General features: G+C 34.4%; 1 protein-coding gene across 2 annotated transcripts in view; it reads right to left on the reverse strand.

Annotated features, from left to right (window-relative positions):
- Nucleotides 1–7,478: 7,478 nt before the first annotated feature.
- Nucleotides 7,479–24,942, reverse strand: part of LOC145263205 (organic cation transporter protein-like) — a 92,664-nt gene continuing 75,200 nt past the window's right edge. The window contains exons 7-9 of one of the 2 annotated variants that reach the window (XM_080120278.1): nucleotides 22,995–23,176; nucleotides 13,551–13,702; nucleotides 7,479–8,026 (exon numbers count right to left, since the gene is read on the reverse strand). In XM_080120278.1, coding sequence (XP_079976404.1) covers nucleotides 7,960–8,026; nucleotides 13,551–13,702; nucleotides 22,995–23,176 — 401 coding nt within the window. In that variant the 3' untranslated portion in view covers nucleotides 7,479–7,959. The remainder of the gene's footprint in view (nucleotides 8,027–13,550; nucleotides 13,703–22,994; nucleotides 23,177–24,942) is intronic. The other variant, XM_080120277.1, reaches the window with a different exon arrangement.

Genomic DNA, 24,942 nt, shown 5'->3' on the forward strand with positions numbered 1-24,942 from the left:
ACACACACACACACACACACACACACACACACATTTCTCCAAAACCTCTCACCTTGATAGAGAGGAAACCAAAAAATTGCTGATATGATTTCAACCTATCTGAAATAACAGCAAGGGGAGACTTGATTCCAAATATTTCTCATATGTTATATCTTCCCTCTTTTGGAAATAGGGTATGATTGCGAATATCTCCAGTATCAAATAATCTTTATGCACTGAAATTTATTTTATGTATGAAACCAAAGAGGGGAGATATAATATGAGAAATATTTGGAATCAAGTCTCCCCTTGCTGTTATTTCAGATCATTTGAAACTATAGCAAGTTTTAGTCTCCCCTCCATAAAGGCCAGAGATTTTGTGGAAATATTAGATATTTTGTAATTCATATGCAAAACTAGGAAAACTAATAATTATGATTAAAACATTTTATAGCTGTAAAAAAGTGCCAAAAATAATCCCTGGATGATTGATGATCCTCTTAATGTTCGATCTTAAAGGCAACTGTCACATAGCCCACTACGCAATTCAGGTCATTACATTTCCAACGAGCTTTCATTTGTTAAATTCTGAAAAAAATTGCCAAAAAATCTATCTATCTCTCTATCTATCTATATATCTATCTCTCTCTCTCTCTCTCTCCACACACACACACACACACACACACACACACACACACACACACACACACACACACACACACACACACACACACATATATATATATATATATATATATATATAATATTTTTTTTGAGGGAATTAGACCTGGAGTCTAAAGAGTAGATTTTGTTTTAATGTATTAGTAAATATATTAATACTTTTAAAAGAAAACAGCGCCCATTATACTATAGATATATAATAAGCTCAATAGGTTTAGGTATCCTAGAGCTACATTAATATTGAGTAAAACGATTCATAATTTGAATTAAAAACTAGTTTCAATTTGATTTTGCTTGTTTTTCCTTTGGAAACTAATTTTTAATTCACAATCGTGAATCATTTTACTCAATATATATATATATATATATATATATATATATATATATATATATATATATATATATATATATATATATATATATATATATAGCAGAAGTACCCGTCGTTGGCTGAGTTCAAAAATAGGCTACGTTTTTTTTATATTTCTATATTTAGGGGTTAGGAGTGTCAGGTCGCCATTAAAAAGGGGTGATTAATTAGACTCGCTATATTTCGAAGCTTATAACAATATGAATAATATAATTTAAACCCTAATTTTTTTTCAATAAAAGGAGCAAAGACCAAATTTTAAAATAATAAAAGGTTTAATCGAAAAATATACAATATTTTTTTTAATCGGGTTTCTTTAAAAATGATTTCACGAAATTCAACAAACTTTAGCTTAGTCTAAATATAATAAATATATATAAATTCAATAAAATCACTTACCTATATAAAATACTAATCAATGGGTGCTTCCATTCTTCATTTATATGAATTTGTCCATATTTATATTTTATATTCCATGTACTTTTTAAATAAAAGAATTTTCTAAGCAACCATTCGAAAAGACTGCCATTCTGTAAGCGATTTCCCGGTGTTAGCTAAGCGGTGTTTCCTTGCTTTCTTGCAGTTGTCAAATACGGATGCTTAAAGCGGTCATAATTAATTATTTCAAAAACGTAAAAACAACACATACGCGTGAGCCGTCGTGCCTTGTGTTTGAAAAGAATGGGTCACCGTACTTGAAAAATGATCACATTTCACTTATCAGTTTTTGCCGTTTAAACACAATCCATTTTTTTATTCGTTTAAAGCAATACATGAGTCTTTGACTTAGTATATCTTATTTCTTCTTGATGCAGTGAATCTTTTTTTAAAATCTAAAACAAACATTGAATGAAACAGAAAGAATTGTTGTAGGTATTCAATTTTTTCAGGACAGTATTTCAAAATGTGAGGTTTCATTTAAAAAAATCAACGTGGTTTAAGAAAAGGTTTTAAACTTTTGACTTTACAGGTAAATTTGCACAAAACTATGCTTTTTTGTTTTAAATTAGCTTATTTTATTTATTGATCTTTTATCTTCAATTTGTGATATATAAATCTGAGGTGAGAAAATTAATAATGTTCATTTTAATAGATATTTCAAAATGGGGGGGGGTGAAATAATAAAAAAAACGTTTGTATAGAATATTCGGTTTATTGGAAAGAGCATAAAATTTCACATTAAACCTTCAAATATTGTAAAAATTGAACCAATAGAAAAATTTGATAGATTTTTAAATTGAAAAAATTGAAAATAATTAACTCGTAAAATTCAATTAATTTCATTACGTAGAAAAAAATGGCTGCATGAACGCGCGCAGGCACTTTGTAAACACTGTTTTCTAAAAAGTAAAAAATAATAGAAATATTATTTTTCAAAAAACTTTAATAGTTTATTTTGGAAGTATATTCCATAAAGAAATCAAACAAACCACTTTAAAAAGAGAAATTACGAGTTTTGTATATTTTATTCGCAGTTTTGTGTTAAGGGTGTCAAAAATTCCCAAAAAATTCTGACACACCTGGTCAGGCGCATGCACAGACCTCACAACTTTAATGAACTACTACTGTTCAAAATGAAACATACCCATTTTTTATCCTCGATAGCTATTCTATCATTATATGTGGTCAATTTTGTTTAATAGTCAACCGCACTCAACTTTATTGTATAGATTATATAAATATTCGTCAAATTCTATTTCGGTAACCTAAATTGGTTTCAACATTACTCACAAACAACTTATTTTTCCTAAACTATATTTTAGTAAAAAACCCCATTAAAATCCATTCTATGAAATCCAGATAGACCCCGTTTACAGGGAATATGAACTGGAATAGATACATTGAGAGCATTGCCAAGGCTGCTGCAAGGAAGGTTGGCTCCCTCTACCGTGCTAGAAAACTACTTACGCCTGACAGTATCCTATACCTCTATAAGGCCACCATTCACCCATGTATAGAGTACTGTTGTCACATCTGGGCTGGTGCATCTGCTGCTTGTCTCTCGCTCCTGGACAGGGTTCAAAAGAGAGTAGCCAACCTGATAGGTCCTGAACTGTCATCTAGGTTTCAGCCTCTGTCCCATCGACGAAATGTTGCATCCCTTTGCCTGTTCTACAAATACTTTAATGGTGAATGCTCTGACGAACTGCAAGCACTTGTACCTCCTCAACGTGCCTACCTCTGTCAAACCCGACAAGCAACTAAGTCCCACCCCTTTGCAGTAGAGATCCCTAGGTGCAAGAAAGCCTTTTACTCCAATAGTTTCTTCCTCAGAACTGCGGGTCTTTGGAAGTCCCTTCCGGGATTCTGCTTTCCCAACTGCAATGATATGCAGAAGTTCAAGTGTAATGTTAACAAACATCTTTCTACTCATTTCCCTTCATAATGACCCTGCTAATTAAGTCCCTGATAGTAGCCCCCTGCTTCAAAGTGGCACTGTGCCTTGTTTGGGGTGAAAATTGAATTAAAAAAAAAAATTTATACCATGTTTCTTCAAACTTAAACATAATTATAAAAGTATACTTACGCAGATAGGTATCAGAAGCCTTTGTGGCATATTTTAATTCTATGGATTTCAGGCAGGAAGGAAGAAACCACAATTTTTATATACCATCCCTATTCAAGCTGAAACATACCTGTCAAAGTATTCTTATGCGCATCTATATCAAAAACCCTTGTTAGTTTTTTTTTTGCTATTCGTTGGAGACTGGGCGCGTACGCAGACCCCACATTTTCATTGAACCACTCCTGGTCAAAATGTAATATACCCATTTTTTTTCCTTGATGTCTCTTCTATCATAGTATGACGTCAGTTTTGTGTAACACTAAACCATATAAGACCCTATTTGTATACAGACACACACACATTCAGGTTTATTTTATATATATATATATATATATATATATATATATATATATATATATATATATATATATATATATATACTTGCAGTGCAGCCCGGCTTTTATGTACTGTTCATAACTTGCCCTACGTGTGAATACACTTCATGTAAGATTTTAAAGGTTTAGACCAAAAATTGGCTGAGTAATTTCGTAGAGACCGCAGAGGTCAATTAAAAAAAAAATTGACCCCAATTTTAACCCCTTAACATTTATTATTTTGGTCTCAAATCAAAATACAAAGTTTTACCCATATCCAAGTTACCTACATCTAAAATTTCAAGTCTTTAGGCGGAGAAATTTGGTAGAATCTACAAAGGTTAACTCTTTCAGCTTTGACCTTTTGGCAGCCAAATCCCCCCCCCCTCAACTGATTAAAATGCTTGCCGCATGTCTGAATACCCATTATGTATACATTTCAAATGTTTAGACCCAGTGGCGTAGCTAGAGTAAACATCATCCGGGGCAGTCCGCTCAAATATCACCCAACTGACCCCCACTTCACTCTATGCTAAGGGGGGGGCGCCACCTCCCCCCATATAAACAGAATTTTTGTGAAATATTAAACGGTTCATCTGCTAGGTTAATATCGGCGCGTTACTTACGGAATACGATTAATTAAACTGAAGAAGCACCTACTTCACAAGTTGTATAATTGAATGCCCCCCTCCCAAAAAAGAACGAAAAACATACATAAAAAGTAAGATATTTGTATCCAATACAACTGAATAAATATATGTATATATAGACATATATGTACTTATTGATTTGTAGATCGCCACTTGTTTTCGTCTCCTTTTACCAACAACGACTATATTTCACTCCTCGCATTGTGATAGCCTTCTAAATCTCTACTACATACATAAAAGTATGTTTTTGTAAACCGCTCGTGAAAACTTATTGACAACATTATTAGAGTCCTGAATTATGGGATAAAAAAAATGAAAGAATCTCTTCGTAAAAGTAAAAGAAAGTTGTCTCTCTCTCTCTCTCGGAACAATGACAAATTGTAAAACAACGCCTGTGTATATTATGACGAGTCGCTTAGTGAATAGATGAATAAATAAATTAATTGTTGTTATGAAGAAGAAAAGGGGACGTTAGAAACGCAGCCGAATAGAAACCCTACTGTTACGTGTCTTTTTGTTTTCAACCCATCTTTTCCGAATTTATTTACTAATACGAATATCGCTAAACAACAAATTAGTGGTCGGTGTTCTATTGTAGCGAAAGGTAATGTTTACCTTTTTAATTTATTTTAATAAATATTACTCTAAATACTGTTTTTAATTTGTGGTCTTGTCTTGACGCGTTTTCCTTTCGCTCAAGATTTCTTGGAATTTACCCCTTCCCCCCTCCAATAAAGTGAAATGAATGTCATCAAATGATTTCAAACGTACAGGGTTTAGAGTTTTCGATAAAATTCGGCAAAAAGATTTTTCAATGTCTAATTAATTTTATTTAAGAGTTTGTAATATTCTAAAATAAGATTTTTTAAAACTAAAACTAAAGTACATAATATACACATAGTACATAATATATAATAAATAAATTCTATTTCCAACTATTTTCGCACATAAGCCTGGCTGAAAAAAATTTTTTTGGGGGATTTTGTCACCCCTCTATGGCTGTCACCCGGGACGGACCGCCCCCGCCTCTCTTAGCCACGCTAGTGTTTAGTCCCAAAATTGGCTTAGTAGTTTGCTAGACACCGCAAAGGTAAAATATTTTGAACTTTGACCCCTTGACAGCTCAAATTTTTAAAAAGCTTGCCCTACCTCTGAATACCCTTTATGTAAAATTTCAAATGTTTAGACCAGAAAATGGCTAAGTAATTTGGTAGAAAACGCAGAGGTCAATTTTTTTGTAACTTTGACCTCAATTTTGACCCCTTAACATTTATTTCTTTGGGTTCAAATCAAATTAAAAAGTTGTCCGAGTAACCTACATTTAAAATTTCAAATGTTTAAACCCAAAATTGGCGGAGGAGTTTGATAGAGTTTTAATATATATATTTATATTCACATATATATATATTTATATATATATTTATATTTATATATATATAATAATAATTTATTAATAATAATAATAATCCATGTTTTATTATACATAAATACATACATGCATATATACATGACATTCACGCATCCATATATACATTCATACATACATGCATGCATACACACATATATACGTACATACATGCATACATACATACATGAATACATATATACATACATGCATAAATATATGCATACATACATACATACATGATGATTGCAACGTCTTGTCAGACGAGTGCCACTCCCTCAGACATTTAAAATCCATGAGCCCAAATGCCTGATGGAGTATCTATACAAATATGATGTTACAGAGTCTTAGCTTTGTATGGCAGCTAAGTTTCTCTCTCGGTTCAAAATGTTGAGATCCAGCAACTAGCAAGAGCAAGATAGCCAGCAACAAATTAAACTGCAGACCAGCTTAATGCGGGTAATGGTCTTCCGCTTTATGGTTTTTTAAATCAGAGATTTGCTTCTCCTAGAAAGGTTGCCTTCACCACGGCCTACGGGAGCCCTCTCCACCCCAATACACACACACACACACACACACACACACACACACACACACACACACACACACACACACACACACACACACACACACACACACAAAGATACACGGTGCTAGTTGGCCGTTGACCTAGAAAAAGAGTTCATTCGCCCCTTGGAAGGTCTTGTTTTTAATCCTTCAGGGAGACTAGCCGCCCTCCTCACCAAACAAGTCTGGTGGGGGAACCAGTTTAGTCACCGGTGACCCGACCATGAGGCAGGTAGTACTGGGTTACATGGTACCAGTAGCACATGACATGACCTGACATATAACATGTATACATACATACATACATACATAAATACATACATATAAACATGCATACATACATACATGCATACGTACATGCATGCATGTATACATAATACGTACATGCATGCATACATACATACATGCATAGATACATGCATACATACATGCCTACATACATGTATACATATATACATACATACATGCATACATACATACGTATATTCATGCATATATACATACATGCATGCATACATACATGCATAGATACATACATACATACGTACATGCATACATACATGCATACATACACACATGCATACATACATACGTATATTCATGCATATATACATACATGCATGCATACATGCATACATACATGCATAGATACATACATACATACGTACATGCATACATACATGCATACATACACACATGCATACATACAAGCATGCATACATAGATACATATATACATACATGCATACATACACACATGCATACATACATACGTGCATACATACAAGCATGCATACATACATACATACGTGCATAGATAGATACATATATGCATACATGCATACATAGATACATATATATGCATGCATACACGCATACATACATACATACATACATGCATGCATACACGCATACATACATACATGCATAGATACATGCCGAAATACATGCATGCATATATACATACATATATACATACATACATGCATGCATGCATACATACATACATACATGAATACATACATATATACATACATGCATACATATGTACATACATACATAGCAATCTGTTTAGGTTCAGTATTGCATGGTTTATGCATTTATTATAATCAATCCGTCGTTATCATTGTTCTCATGTGATAAATACTTTCTATTTTTCTGAGTTAATTCACTTTCTATTTCTATATATGAAAACAAAGGGATAAGTGCGGATTATATGAGGAAATTTTTGGTAGGCCTCCAGCTATGGCAAAACATTTCCAAAGAAGTCCAGGGTATAGACCTGCCGAAATCTTATCAAAACAGCATCGGTCAAGATGAGGAAGGCATTAGTCCGAAACATATAACTAATGTAAATAGCGCTATTTCCCCCACTCAGACATGTGGCCAAATCGATGCTGTTTCTGACTATGCGATTTTGACATCATTTCATTCCATCTTCGTAATGTTCATGGCCTTGTTGTCGTAGACTTCATTCGATATGATTCTCGGTTCCCTGAAAAATGAGAAAAAAATTAAATATCATATATGGTCTGAAAATAAATAATAAATATATGATATGATGTAAAAAAGTACCGCCACCACCACCACCACCACCACCACCACCACCACCACCACCACCATCATCATTATCATCATCGCTCATCACCACTACTCCCACCACGATTATCATCATCATCATCATGAATATCATGACATGATGAGCATCATCATCACCACCACTACCACAACCATCATCACAATGACCATTATAATAATCATCATCACTACCACAACCATCATCACCATCACAACCACAATTGTAATGATCATCACCATCATTATCATCATCATATAACCACTACTACCACCACCACTACCACCACAATCACCATTATCATCATCACCACTAGCACCACAATAATCATCACCACCATCGTCGTCGTCGTCGTCGTCATCGTCATCATCATCATCATCGGTTTAACGTCTCTTTTATATGCTGGTATTCTTTAGACAGCATTTAGCAATTGATTTCCAAACTAACCTATCTCTGGCTAGGTTTTTAGTCACCCTTCTCTCTTTCAAATCCATTCTTTAAACACCCTCCCGTGTTTTTCCTGGCTTTCCTCTCTGAACCAAGCCTACCACGTCAACTGTTCTGCATCTCTTAACCCAGCCATTATCAACGTCATCATTAACCTCTACAATTTTTATATTTCTCCATTTTTACCCCTTACTCCCATACAAAAAAAAAAAAAAAAAAATCACAAGTGACAGAAAAACAAGATCAAAAAGGATCTTTTTATTGTTTAGTACTTTGGGTTTTGTATAAAAATAGTTTTATACATTTATATCACAAAAACAAAGAAAATAAAACTTTTTCTAAATCGAAAAATCATGAAGTTAATTTGTATTACACTTCTTTGACATGACACAAGCTGAAAAGAAATAATTGTTTTTTTTTTTTAAATCAGCAGCTATTTCAATTATCTATTATAAAAATCTCACCTGTCTGTCTGTCTGTCTGTATGTATGTATTTCAACTTAAACCATTTTTTCAAAGATATTCTTTATTCGAGATCAATGGAGCCCTTCTTTTTGGAAAGCGTGTTGTTGCCCCATTCAACCCCCAGCACAGAGTTCTCAAGCAATTCCACTATTGACATCAAGGAATTAATCGGATGAAAGCCCAACATAGGTAGGCAATTAGAGGAACGTATAAAAAGTTGTGCCAAATGTCAACTGGTTGCGAAGTCTCCTCAGAAAACAACATTGCATGCACGACCCCAGAAATGCCGTGGTCACAACTACACATGGACTTTGAAGGACCAATTAATTGACAACATTATATATATTATAATATTGGCTGATGCTTACAGTAAGTGGCCAGAAGTCTCACAAATAAATCATACTATATCAAATGAAAACACAAGAAAGTTTCAGTAGGTTGGGCGTTCCTGAAACCTTCGTTTCTGATAATGGTACTTCATTTTCTGCAACAGAATTTTCCAACTTTTTTAAACAAAACAGTATTCAGCATCTCGGATTTCCACCTTTCTATCCACAATCAAATGGTCAAGTCGAATGTTTTATCGACACATTTAAGAGAGCATTTATGAAATTAAAAGGGGAAAGAATTACTCGAGAGATCATAGAGATATTTCTAAGTAGCTACAGAGCTACCCCAAAATCAAATTGACCGAATGGAAATTCTCCTGGTGAAACACAAGCATTATATTTCAAAGAGGAGGTGATATATCAATAAAATAGGGAATAACCTTAAATAAAAAAGTAAGAGTTATCGCCTTTTATAGATACTGAAAAAAGACTAGATAGTTATATATATATATATATATATATATATATATATATATATATATAGAGAGAGAGAGAGAGAGAGAGAGAGAGAGAGAAAGATATAGCTAGATAGAGAGAGAGAAGCAACATGCCATACATCGCCAAATATCTTCTCTAAATAATTTAATGTTTCTGTCGCGAATAAATAAATACAATGAGCTTGTCTACTTGTCCTACGCTATTCAATTATCCTGACATCACAATTTCTCCGAACGCAATAGTTGTGCATAAGGCGACAATATTTGCCTAAAATGTCAATTTATTTTATTTAAAATTTTTGACAAAGTCACACACACACACACACACACACACACACACACACACACACACACACACACACACACACACACACACACACACGTATGTATGTATCTATGTATGTATGTATGTGGTCAAGGTCTGGTGTGGACGTGTGTTAAAAGCACACAGATGTCTTAGCGTCTTTCTGTGCTCCTCCCAGACAAATCAACCCCACGTGCAGGTCGTGACCACTGCCACGCAAACGGGGCTCTGATAAACGGCGAGCGTCCTGCGCCGTATAACTGGACCTCCACTGCCTTGTGGGCCAAGGTTATTTAACCAAACGCTAAGGGTGAGGTAACCCTGACAGAAATCTCCAGAGGAGCTTAGGCCCTGTAAGCTGCGGCATAAATGACCCACCGGCGTGTGTCATATGCTCTAGTGCCCAGCAACCTAAGTTCCAGTCATGAATCAAATGGCATGGTGAGTGGAGAGGGCTCTGTAAGCCTTAGTGAAGGCAACCTCCCTAGGAGAAGGAAAACCCTGATATAAAACCTGCGATGACTGCTGCATCCAATGATGTTGACTTGCTCTTCTTTTTGGATCAATGTGGCAGTTGTTTTGAGAGTGGGATTGTCTTGGTGCAAAGTCTTTCCTCACTATAACAATCCTCACGCACAGGCATTGCTCGATATAAATTAGATACACTTTTTACCATCTCGTGTATCTTTATAGCAAAAAAAGGCTGGCTGTAGCCTAAAACAGCAAAAATTGGCAATGTTCGAAGCGAATTTGCTGCCATCATCATCATGTATGTGTGTATAGAAAAAAAGCAGTATATCTGCATTCTGAGATTCAAATGTTTATTTTTCATGCATAACAGTTCCTCCTGCGTGGTAAAATTCGGTACATATTTTCACAGATCCGTTTTGTTACGCAGAAACAATCGCTGTCATTATGTCAACACCGACTCTTTTCGTGCATATACTCATCAGTAAAAATAGAAATTCTTTGCTTAGAAATAAAGAAAAAGCACGGCTAAATAATATCAGAAAAAAAGACAGAAAATTCATAGAATACCCAACATCGTGTGTTTGTCCCGCCAGCCATCTTGGTTCATATTATAAACAAAGATGGCCGCAATGTGACGTAATGAAGATTTTTCGATGATGTTCATTCTAGCTGTATTTTGAGTCATAATTAATTAGACATTTCTTCTTGATTTGTAATTTTAAAAATTTTTTTGCATCCCCAACAGTTTTATTATTCATGCATGACAAATTAAGGCACGACATGGCAAAACTGCTCCTGCTGATTCTCTATTAGTGTGATATTTACGTACGAAAAATTACAGCATGACAATTTTAGGCACGACAGACTCAGGCATTACAAATTGCTCCTGCTGTTTTTCTCGCTAAAAACTAAACAAGTTTTTTTCAGACTTAGAAGGAATATTAAAAAAGGAAAATGAAGATCACATTGTAGTATCTGTTTTGCTGCTACAGTTAAATTAATTTGCTGTTAGTCTATGTAGGGGAAACCCTTCTATACTGAAGTAATTTTTATTTTTACCTACTTCCGGGGTGCCCCTTTATGGGGAGCTGGTTTTCCTCCACATTGAAAACGACCTTTTGTCACATTTTGCTCCCGTGGGGAAGCAAATAAATAGTAATATAAAAAAGAAAAGAAAAATCGTCGTTTAAATTAAAATAAAAAATATCCGTTTACCGTTTAAAAAATCGTAAATACCTTTTTTTTATAGTAATTATTATTGGAAATGGTTATTTGCGCCCCCCCCCCCCCGAAAAACAATGAAAAGTAAACGTATGCACAAATTATTTAATTTTTCAAAATCTCGGTCCAACAATCTGAAAGCAAAAATGTCACTTATTTACATTTTTTTTACAAAGATTTTTTTAGCGAAAAATAAACAGCATGGTAGTCAATCGAAATTAAAGGTGGTTGCTCCGTGTTATTCTAATGCCTTACGAATTCAGGTTGCTCGAATGGCGTGCCTAAATATCACACAATAGAAAATTAGTTGGATCAGTACTCGTGCATTCTTATACAGTTGTTGTGTTTTAATTTTTCTTACATAATAAAATCCCACTTGAAAATAAAATTTTTTCAAATGAACTAAAATTAAATTGATATTGTGCTGGTTAGTAGAAGCATCTTTGAATAAATGAAAAATATAGAATAAACAGACTGTTTTAAGATATGCTGAGATGTAATTTATTTTCTTTTTTAAGTTGAATTTTAAATAGTTTGTCCGTTTATTTTTTGAATAGTTTGTCCGTTTATTTTAAATAGATTTGTCCGTTTATTTTTTTATTATTTATTCCAAGATGCTTCTATAAACCGACGCATTTTCAACTTCATATTTGACAAACACGCGCTTTGCCGGACCCCAAAACAAGCAAACAAACAAACAAACAACAAGAGAGTTCTACATGCATTAACAGCTAGCATGGCCTCGATAACGCAACACGTTTATGGATTTTTACTTCCTATAAAAAAAAGACAGAAAAGAAAAGAGTTAAAGAACAAAAAAAAAAAAAAAACTTTCTCTGACGAGGGATTTTCAGTCGGAAGTTAATTAATATTTAAACTTAAGAAAAGGAAAGAAAATAAAATTATTATTTCTTTTTTTTACATATCAGTGTGTTTTAAAACAGTTTGCCTGTTTATTCTATGTTTTTCAAACAAAAATTAATTTTGTGAGATGACGTTGCAAGCAAGCTCCAGTTACTAAAATCGATACTGCATTCGATCTTCAAGTGAAACGTCACGTGATCACTGTAAAGTTTAGCGTATAAGAACAATCTCTAGCTTCACTTATAATCGTGATTTAGTAAATATTTTTTGGTTTTTATGTTTCTGGATTTTGCAGATGAGGATATTGTGCATTGATAATTTTGGTTAAATAAACGGTTCCGTCCGAAATCCTATCCAGAATCCTGAGTTCGACAGAAAGATTCCCGAGTTCGAAAAAAAAAAAAAGATTCCTGAGTTGGACAAGATGCACAAAAGCCCATGACATAACGGATAATGTACTTGGTTAAATGCAGTTGTAAATGCCACGTTTCTAGACTTTAGAGGTTCAATTCCCAGTGCAGACGATACTAAGAATTATTTAAGAGACCTACCCTGTAATAGCCGACGGAACAAGATTAAATAATAAAGCGTTCTATTCGAAATTCCGTGAAGATTCCCGAGTTCAACATAGATCCCAGTTTTCCACTTAAAGATTATCGAGATCGATAAGATACACGTGAAGAAGATCGGAGATTACACCGGCCGAAACATTGTGCGAATAACAATGAAGTTTAGAACAGTAGTCTAACTACTGCAAATAATGCACGTTTGCTTATCCAACAACATACATGAAACGATATGCGCAACAAGCAAAGGTAAAAACAAAAAATATTTGGGTTCTTTACCTGCCAAAGTTCTCCCCGTCTTCGATTGTTTCCGGTAAGATCCGTCCAAGTGTTTCTGGTAACATCAGTGATAGTAATCCGCCTGCTAGCGCAAATGCACCGAAGAGGAAAAGTGGCATGGCATTTCCGAATTTAGTTGGCAATAGTGTGCCCTGCAACAACAGAAAATATAAAGGGTTGCTGTAGTTTATTTAAAGCATTTTTGCAGTGTATTAAGTTTGGGTAATGATTGCAATTGTCATACAATATAAAATTAAAGAAATTGTTTGATAAAAAAACATCTACATGAGTTCAAGTTAGAAGTCTTATATACTAAGGATTTATCACTTACTAAGGCCAGAAGCTACTTGAAGATAATGGTTATTTATTCAGTTTTGTTTTACGGCATATCAACCGTCTGTTTGATGCCGAATCGGTGACTTGTCAGATTTATTACTCGAAAAGTGGCAAGTTAGCTCAGCTACCTTAAACGATATATACTCCTTTCGCGGAATCATCTCACTGTCGACTAAGGATTCGAAATGAACTCACAAGTTTAAAAAAAGTCTAATGATGACCAAATTAAAAGAACTTCGCAAGTTGAAAAAACTAACAAAGCTCGTTAGAAAGAATTATCGTTATTTACAGAAAGTAAGTTTTTTGTCTCCCAAGTTTATTTTCACTTAACGAGGAACGAATAAAAAGGAATTTTATATTCAATTTTTACATAAAGTAAAAACGGGCCCTTTTCTCTTGTTTGGATTTAGAAAAATCATTGTCTACACAAATTAGAGTAATATTTTTTCTCATGAATTAGAGTAATATTTTTTCTCATGGATTAGAGTTAAAAAATGGAATCGATTTCGGAATTAACTACAGTGCTGCTACAATCCTCTTTACAACAGGAATTTCAACAACAGCTGAAATCGAAACAACAAAGACAATTCCAACAAAAGTCGAAACAACAACTGGAACAACAAAAACAATTCCAACAAAAGTCGAAACAACAACTGGAACAACAAAAACAATTCCAACAAATGTCGAAAACAACTGGAACAAAAAAAAAAACAATTCCAACAAAAGTCGAAACAACAACTAGAACAACAAAAACAATTCCAACAAAAGTCGAAACAACTACTGGAACAACAAAAACAATTCCAACAAATGTCGAAAACAACTGGAACAAAAAAAAAACAATTCCAACAAAAGTCGAAACAACAACTAGAACAACAAAAACAATTCCAACAAAAGTCGAAACAACTACTGAAACAACAAAAACAATTCCAACAAATGTCGAAACAACAACTGGAACAACAAAAACAATTCCAACAAAAGTCGAAACAACAACTGGAACAACAAAAACAATTCCAACAAACGTCGAAACAACAACTGGAACAACAAAAATAATTCCAACAAAAGTCGAAACAACAACTGGAACAAAAAAAAAAAACAATTCAAACAACAGTCGAAACAACAACTGGAACAACAAAAACAATTCCAACAAATGTCGAAAACAACTGGAACAAAAAAAAAAACAATTCCAACAAAAGTCGAAACAACAACTAGAACAACAAAAACAATTCCAACAAAAGTCGAAACAACTACTGGAAAAACAAAAACAATTCCAACAAAAGTCGAACCAACAACTAGAACAACAAAAACAATTCCAACAAAAGTCGAAACAACAACTAGAACAACAAAAACAATTCAAACAAATGTCGAAACAACAACTGGAACAAAAAAAACAAACAATTCCAACAACAGTCGAAACAACTGGAACAACAGAAACAATTCCAACAAAAGTCGAAACAACAACTGGAACAACAAAAACAATTCCAACAAATGTCGAAAAAACAACTGGAACAACAAAAATAATTCCAACAAAAGTCGAAACAACAACTGGAACAACAAAAACAATTCCAACAAAAGTCGAAACAACAACTAGAACAACAAAGACAATTCCAACAAAAGTCGAAACAACAACTGGAACAACAAAAACGATTCCAACAAAAGTCGAAACAACAACTAGAACAACAAAAACAATTCCAACAAAAGTCGAAACAACAACTAGAACAACAAAAACAATTCCAACAAATGTCGAAACAACAACTAGAACAACAAAAGCAATTCCAACAAAAGTCGAAACAACAACTGGAACAACAAAAACAATTCCAACAAAAGTCGAAACAACAACTAGAACAACAAAAACAATTCCAACAAATGTCGAAACAACAACTGGAACAAAAAAAAACAATTCCAACAACAGTCGAAACAACAATTGGAACAACAAAAACAATTCCAACAAAAGTCGAAACAACAACTGGAACAACAAAAACAATTCCAACAAATGTCGAAAACAACTGGAACAAAAAAAAAAACAATTCCAACAAAAGTCGAAACAACAACTAGAACAACAAAAACAATTCCAACAAAAGTCGAAACAACAACTAGAACAACAAAAACAATTCCAACAAATGTCGAAACAACAACTAGAACAACAAAAGCAATTCCAACAAAAGTCGAAACAACAACTGGAACAACAAAAACAATTCCAACAAAAGTCGAAACAACAACTAGAACAACAAAAACAATTCCAACAAATGTCGAAACAACAACTGGAACAAAAAAAAACAATTCCAACAACAGTCGAAACAACAATTGGAACAACAAAAACAATTCCAACAAAAGTCGAAACAACAACTGGAACAACAAAAACAATTCCAACAAATGTCGAAAACAACTGGAACAAAAAAAAAAACAATTCCAACAAAAGTCGAAACAACAACTAGAACAACAAAAACAATTCCAACAAATGTCGAAACAACAACTAGAACAACAAAAGCAATTCCAACAAAAGTCGAAACAACAACTGGAACAACAAAAACAATTCCAACAAAAGTCGAAACAACAACTAGAACAACAAAAACAATTCCAACAAATGTCGAAACAACAACTGGAACAAAAAAAAACAATTCCAACAACAGTCGAAACAACAATTGGAACAACAAAAACAATTCCAACAAAAGTCGAAACAACAACTGGAACAACAAAAACAATTCCAACAAATGTCGAAAACAACTGGAACAAAAAAAAAAAACAATTCCAACAAATGTCGAAACAACAACTGGAACAACAAAAACAATTCCAACAAAAGTCGAAACAACAACTGGAACAAAAAAACAATTCCAACAAAAGTCGAAACAACAACTAGAACAACAAAAACAATTCCAACAAAAGTCGAAACAACAACTAGAACAACAAAAACAATTCCAACAAATGTCGAAACAACAACTAGAACAACAAAAGCAATTCCAACAAAAGTCGAAACAACAACTGGAACAACAAAAACAATTCCAACAAAAGTCGAAACAACAACTAGAACAACAAAAACAATTCCAACAAATGTCGAAACAACAACTGGAACAAAAAAAAACAATTCCAACAACAGTCGAAACAACAATTGGAACAACAAAAACAATTCCAACAAAAGTCGAAACAACAACTGGAACAACAAAAACAATTCCAACAAATGTCGAAAACAATTGGAACAAAAAAAAAAACAATTCCAACAAATGTCGAAACAACAACTGGAACAACAAAAACAATTCCAACAAAAGTCGAAACAACAACTGGAACAAAAAAACAATTCCAACAAAAGTCGAAACAACAACTAGAACAACAAAAACAATTCCAACAAAAGTCGAAACAACAACTGGAACAACAAAAATAATTCCAACAAAAGTCGAAACAACTGGAACAACAAAAACAATTCCAACAAAAGTCGAAAACAACAACTGGAACAACAAAAACAATTCAAACAAAAGTCGAAACAACAACTGGAACAACAAAAACAATTCCAACAAAAGTCGAAACAACAACTGGAACAACAAAAACAATTCCAACAAAAGGCGAAACAACAACTGGAACACCAAAAACGATTCCAACAAAAGTCGAAACAACAACTAGAACAACGAAAACAATTCCAACAAAAGTCGAAACAACTACTGGAACAACAAAAACAATTCCAACAAAAGTCGAAACAACAACTAGAACAACAAAGACAATTCCAACAAAAGTCGAAACAACAACTGGAACAACAAAAACGATTCCAACAAAAGTCGAAACAACAACTAGAACAACAAAAACAATTCCAACAAAAGTCGAAACAACAACTAGAACAACAAAAACAATTCCAACAAATGTCGAAACAACAACTAGAACAACAAAAGCAATTCCAACAAAAGTCGAAACAACAACTGGAACAACAAAAACAATTCCAACAAAAGTCGAAACAACAACTAGAACAACAAAAACAATTCCAACAAATGTCGAAACAACAACTGGAACAAAAAAAAACAATTCCAACAACAGTCGAAACAACAATTGGAACAACAAAAACAATTCCAACAAAAGTCGAAACAACAACTGGAACAACAAAAACAATTCCAACAAATGTCGAAAACAACTGGAACAAAAAAAAAACAATTCCAACAAATGTCGAAACAACAACTGGAACAACAAAAACAATTCCAACAAAAGTCGAAACAACAACTGGAACAAAAAAACAATTCCAACAAAAGTCGAAACAACAACTAGAACAACAAAAACAATTCCAACAAAAGTCGAAACAACAACTGGAACAACAAAAATAATTCCAACAACAGTCGAAACAACTGGAACAACAAAAACAATTCCAACAAAAGTCGAAAACAACAACTGGAACAACAAAAACAATTCCAACAAAAGTCGAAACAACAACTGGAACAACAAAAACAATTCCAACAAAGTCGAAACAACAACGGGAACAACAAAAACAATTCCAACAAAAGGCGAAACAACAACTGGAACACCAAAAGCAATTCCAACAACAGTCGAAACAACAACTGGAACAACAAAAACAATTCCAACAACAGTCGAAACAACAATTGGAACAACAAAAACAATTCCAACAACAGTCGAAACAACAATTGGAACAACAAAACAATTTCAACAACAGTCGAAACAACAATTGGAACAACAAAAACAATTCCAGCAATAACAATTTGAACAACAAAAACAATTTATTCAAACAACAGACAAAAACAATAAATCTAAATAAATAAAAAAACAAATAAATTTTTGGAAGACGTACTATCTAGCACAAAGTTCGAAGATTTTTTTCAGATGAATGGATTTGCAAATATTGGAATTTAAATACGATCTGGAGATTCGTTCAACATTTTCAGCTTGTTTTCGTTGGTGTGAAACAATCTCTACCAAAAAATGTTAACCATGGTTTGACGAAGAAACAAAATTATGTTTTACAAAAGTTAGAGACAAAAGAAAAGAATAAATACGCGAATTTAATCGTCCCCCCCCCCCCAGAAAAATTGTCGCCAAGATGGGTATATTTGCTAATTACACCAAGCTCTATAGCAGACACGAGGGGGAAACGGATAGACACATATATAAGAAAATGGCTGAAACTTTAGATGTAGACACAGGGAGTGTAGTGGAATGGGGACATAAATGGATAGTAACATTCAATATGCGGCCAAGACTAAACTTTTTTCCTTTAATAAGTACAAGAAACCTTCTCAATCACTAATAATCATGACTAATGGTACAGTACACTATCTGAAAGCTCCTCGTTCAAATGTTACTCGTTTCCCACTCCTAGGCAGGATTCATAAAAGAGTCGCCGACCTAATATGTCCCGCACTGTCTACCAAACTCCAACCTCTGTCTCATCGACGAAATATTGCGTCCGTGTGCCTGTTTCACAAGTATTTTAATGGAGATTGCTCTGACGAGCAGTATACTGACGTCAGAGTGTAATAAGTCTCTGAACAAAGTAGTTCTTACATTTATGCTTGTATGTTTCGGAATTAGAGCATTATCGATATCGGACTTTTTTTTTTTTTTTAACTCTACACGGACTTGTGTAAAAATATGCCACGTGTATGTTGGCCAGAAATGCTTTGCTCGATTCCGACTAGGAAAATTTTCAGTGAGGGATACTCCTCACTCAAGCCCGACAAATAGGATCGACAATAACTAAATGAATAACGTAGTTAAACAAGATGACCGTTTGACAACCAGCCAAATCACAGATATTCTCATGTTTTCTAAATCGAGCGTAGAAAATGAGCTGCCTTAATATCCACTTACAAAAGGACGAACATTTGACCAACCTAATACATCAACCAAAGTTATCCGCATATGCTGGTCGCGGCATTACAGTTAAATATTTTTTTATCAAAGAGCAAAAGTAACTGCACGTTTGTTTTTTGTGGATTTCTAGTTTTATAAACCAAAAAAAAAAAAAAAAAAAATACAATCTGTTTATTAAAATGTATTGTCACTCGGACATAGGGTTAGTGGAAGGGTTTTAAGCGAGGTGTTTCTTATAAGAAAAAATAACAAAATCTAAAAGATTTCGTTAAAAATCGAGAAAGCAAATTAATACGGTGTATTAGTTTCCATGTCACCGCTTGGAAAATCGGACAAAACTAATCGATACAATTTGGCCGACATCTTAGGGGCTAACAGCTTCAATATAAACATATGAAAAAGAGTAGTAGCCGCGTAATTGTCGCGTCCCTCATTTTGGTCTTTTGTCTTCACATTCCATGAACGATGTTTGTGACAAAGGTGCTTAGTAGTCCGATGAATTCAAATAATATAACTAACCAATCCTAATCACAAAAATTCAGAAACGTCATACTTGTAATTTATTTGTTTACTAGTATGGGTGCCCGGCGTTGCCCGGGTGTTTGGAGGTGTGTGTTGAGCAAAAAAAAAAAAAAAAAAAAGTGGTAGAAGGAAGGCAGGCTCGAACCCGTACCGCGAAGGTGGAAAAGAACTTGAAATAAAAAGTGGCATCTTTGCTGTTACGACCACCGCCAAACCGGAAGTGACGTGGGTTTAAATTAAGGCTAGACAATCGAAAATATCGGCGAAAAAGGCAACCCCTTCCTGTAGAAAAGTGCCAGTTGAGGGTGAAGAAATTAATGTTTTTAGCCAATTTTTCGGTATTTGTCGTCTGAAGGGTCGAGCTTCAAAACGATTCTAATCTTGTGAAAATACGCCGCCTCTGTCGAAAGTCTTAGGCAGACATGCAAACATACATACATAGATTTATATATTTGTAGCTCAAATTTTCAACCCGAACCGATGACAAAACTTGCCCTATCTCTGAATACGATTTATGTAAAATTTCAAATGTTTAGACCAGAAATTGTTTTTAGTAATTTGGTAGAGACCGCAGAGGTCAAATTTTTTAAACTTTGACCCCTATTATGACCCCTTAGCATATATTGTTCTGGCCGAAAATGAATTACAAAGATTTTCCAAAATCTCCATACCCTGCATATCAAATTTGGCGTCTGTAGACTGAAAATTGACAGAGTTATTGTGTAGGGAAATGTACACAGACAGACAGACAGACAGACAGACTGACACTTTCACTTTTATAGATACTAGACTTTCAGCCCGGCGTTACCCAGGTGTTTGGAGGTGTATGTTGAACAAGAAAAAAAAAACAGTCAATTTTTTTAAAATTTGAGCCCTATTATGACTCCTTAACATTTATTGTTTTGGGCTCAAATCAAGTTATTAAGTTAGATCCATGTCCAAGGAACCTATATCTAAAATCTCAAGTGTTTAGACTCAAAATTGGCAGAGGAGTTTGGTAGAGTTCTCAAAGGTCTAATCGTTGAACTTTGACCCCTTAATAGCCAACTTTTTGGCCGAAAATTAGTTCCATAGATTTTCCCAAATCTCAGTACTCTGTATATCAAATTTCGAGTCTGTAGACTAAAGATTGACAGAGTTATTGTGTAGGAAAATGTACGCACACACAGACACGTTCACTTTTATATATATATAATAGATATAGACAAAGACGTCATTACTTATCAAGGCCAGGAGGCGACTCGAGGATACAGATTGATGAGTTTACAGCAGTCAATGGGAAAATATGATAGTAATCTTTAGTAGTGGAAATTTGGTAAATTGGATTACTTACGGGGTGGCTTATCAAGAACTTGTTTACATTGGACTTGAAGACGACTGTATTATAGTCAGTTGGAAAACAGGAAAATAGAACAGAGTTCCACAGGCGTGCAGTTATAAGAAAAAGGCTTTGTTCATTGGAATCTACGTTTATGTTTAGACACAGATAAAGAGTGGGGGAAATTATTGATAGTTGTTTCAGTTAAACGAGTGTTTTTCGTGAAAGTCAGGCCAGAGGGACGATAGATTGGAGCTTAGACGAGCACTTGCCATAAAGATAACGATAAAGCAAAGACAGGCTCGCAACGTCTCTTCTGTCGAAAAGAGGTTGCAGGGAAGAGAAAAGGGCATCCCCCCACTAGGATGCAAAGTCTATTTTTAACTCTGTCAAGGCAGGATAAGCTCTTTCTAGCAACTCCTGCCAAGATGTGGCAACAGTACTCCATCCTTAGACGTACTTAGGCAGAGAATTGATATGAGCAGTGAGATATCTAGTGGAGAAGTAGAACGATCCCACCATTTTTAGAGTAGCATTGACAACAGATTTGGTGTACGTGTTCCATCTCAGATCAGGAGTAAAGGTCATACCCAGAAGCTTGTCAAAACATGGAAACTCCCTAAGACGAAAGTCATTCATTTCAATTGATGCCAGATCGGGATCAGAGTGTTGATGATGTAAACATAGAAGCTTGGTTTTAGACGCATTAAAAGTAACCAGCCACTCCTTTCCCCACATGTTCAAGGTCAGCGAAGAGAGACTCAGAGAGAACTTGGTCATTTACGACCTTTGATGTATTACCATAGATGGTAGTGTCGTCAGCAAAAATGTCTGCGAATGATCTTAGAATGTGATTTGGAAGATCATTGACGTAGATCAGGAAGAGAGTTGGGCTCATGATGGACCCCTGAGGGACTCCAGCATTAATACTGAGAGTTTCTGATTTCTGCCCATCAACCAATACTCTTATGAACCTATCAGAGAGAAATGATTTAATAATTGAGAAGACATTTCCAGCTATACTGTAGCTAATGATTTTGTGGAGTAGACCTTTATGCCATACCTTATCAAAAGGATTTTATATGTAAAGAGTAATAGCCCTAGGAAGGAAGTTTCGATCGAGAGATTCGCTAATCTACGATATAAACATTAGCACATCTGCTGGAGATCTAGCAGAACGGAAACCATATTGCATGTCACTGAGGAGTGTTTTTTTTCTAGGTGGTTGACTACTTCTCTATTTTATACAGATTCCAGAAACTTACTCATGAGATGAAAATAATTTACAAATGCTTATTGTTGGCTAGCGTTTGATCTTGACGTACAATTTTTTTTTTCTTTTTTATTTAGATCATTAAATCAAGTGGTTTCATACCTTGTCTGGATTGGTTTCTAGAAACAGATTATAAAAACCGAAAATAGTAAGAGAAATAGTGTCAGAAAAGTTCCAAGCAAATCTGTGTTTAACTTACAGCTAAAGTGATGTAGGGTGCGACCATGCTTCCTATTCTCGCGGCGGACGAACTGGCTCCTACAGCCGCATTACGCACAACGGTCGGAAACAATTCCGCTGTCATGTTATAAGCGATGGCGTAGCTGGCCGAAATAGCGAACTTTCCCGACAGAGAAAGTGTTAGAGACAGCCATTTGATGTCTGAAAAAAAAAATAAATACATAAAAAATGAATTGTGCATTCATTTTTTTTTTTTTTGATGACTGTTATCCCTATCTTTATAGTTGTTGCTTCACCTCGTTTCGGAGTCCGTGGTGCAATGGATAGAGGTGTTGAATCTCTATAGTTCCAGGTGAGTATTGTCTAAAGATAGCGGTTTCAATCCTACCCAAGCAACCCAGAGGATAAGTTGGCAAATACGTCGTGAGGCGACAACAACTATGGAAGGCGGTAATTACTGAGAATAAATTACAAGACTCAGCATTCCTATCTCGTCGCGGTTAATTACCTGAGGAAAGCCAGGGGATGAGTTGTCCGAAACAAGGTGAAACAACAACAACAACAACAACAACAACAATTATAAAGATGAGAATAATAGTCCGCAAACAGAATGGAAGCACAAATTATGAGATTTGATCTCAAAGGATTCCAAAAATAAAAAAAATTAAAATTAAATTAATAAAATACATAAATCAAAGAGTACAGATACAGAACCTGACCCAAGATGGAGTCGGTATCTTCTAGTAGTTTACCGTAAACTGCTAGAAGAAGCCGATACTATATCCCTAAAATTTTGTTAAAATAATATAATTCCGTATTTTTTTTCTGTTTTATTTTCAATAAAAAATATTCATTTCAATTTTTGTTCGCATTATTTGAGATAAATCCGATGACTGGTGGAATGTTATTTGCATAACGTTTTGGTCGATATAACCTTTATATAAGTCGCCATGCTTGGTATTTGGAAAGTTTCTTATTTAGATTCTAGTTAAAAGTCAGAACTAAAAACTAAATAAAAATTATCAAACAAAACACCGGGAGATATTATTTCTAGAATATTTAAAAATAAAATGAAGGGGAGGGGGTTAAGGTTTAATTAGATCCGCCAACGCCAGATAATGAACTGCAAACGCCAAAAACAAAACTTTCAAACAAGAACATCAGATATGGGGAAAAAGGTCATTCGATTTTTAGGAATGTGTTCCCATTTGTTTTAGAAGTTTTGGCTTCGGGATGATTTTTCATGGGAGAGAAGTATTTTTGAGATAGGTCGGATTCAAAGAAATATTTTCAGTGAAAAAGATGTGCAGGTTTTAAAATCAAATGTGAGAAAAACTAGAGATATTTATCGTATGGTGAACAAAATAAAATAATGAAATATATTCACAAAAAGATATGTTGAAAATGTTTGTGAATATTTTTAGAGTTCTTGTAAAAAACAATGGAATTCATTAACACTAGAAACCGCTAGACTTTGGAATTCCATTCCGGCCTCCTGCTTCCCCAACTGTACTGACATGCAGAAGTTCAAGTTACATCTTACTGTCCAACTCCCTACATAGTACCTCAATAGCTTATGCCCCTGATAGTTGTGGTGAAAATGTAATAAAAAAAAAAATTAACTATGATACAAAATCATTTAAGACAATTTTTTTGCAAGAAAAGTTTAAATAAAATAAATCATGTTAGGGATGTGAGTTCCGTTATAGAAACGTTGATTTAATTTGAATAAAATAAAATATGCATCAAGTGCGCTTGAAAGCCAAATTACAACGCAATATTACGAAAATAAACAAATATGGATGTAGGCAAGCCCGTTCCACAGCAGATATCCTAACTGTAATCTCTGAACGTATATACCGTTCACTGAACAAAACAGGGGAGGTTAGAGCGGTAGCCCTCGATATATCTAAGGCTTTTGACAGGGTATGGCACGATGGTCTTCTAAGGAAAATTAGATGATATGG

The sequence above is a fragment of the Euprymna scolopes genome, chromosome 38, assembly GCF_053919585.1.
Source record: "Euprymna scolopes isolate OS-2025 chromosome 38, ASM5391958v1, whole genome shotgun sequence".
In the NCBI taxonomy this organism is placed as follows: domain Eukaryota; kingdom Metazoa; phylum Mollusca; class Cephalopoda; order Sepiida; family Sepiolidae; genus Euprymna; species Euprymna scolopes.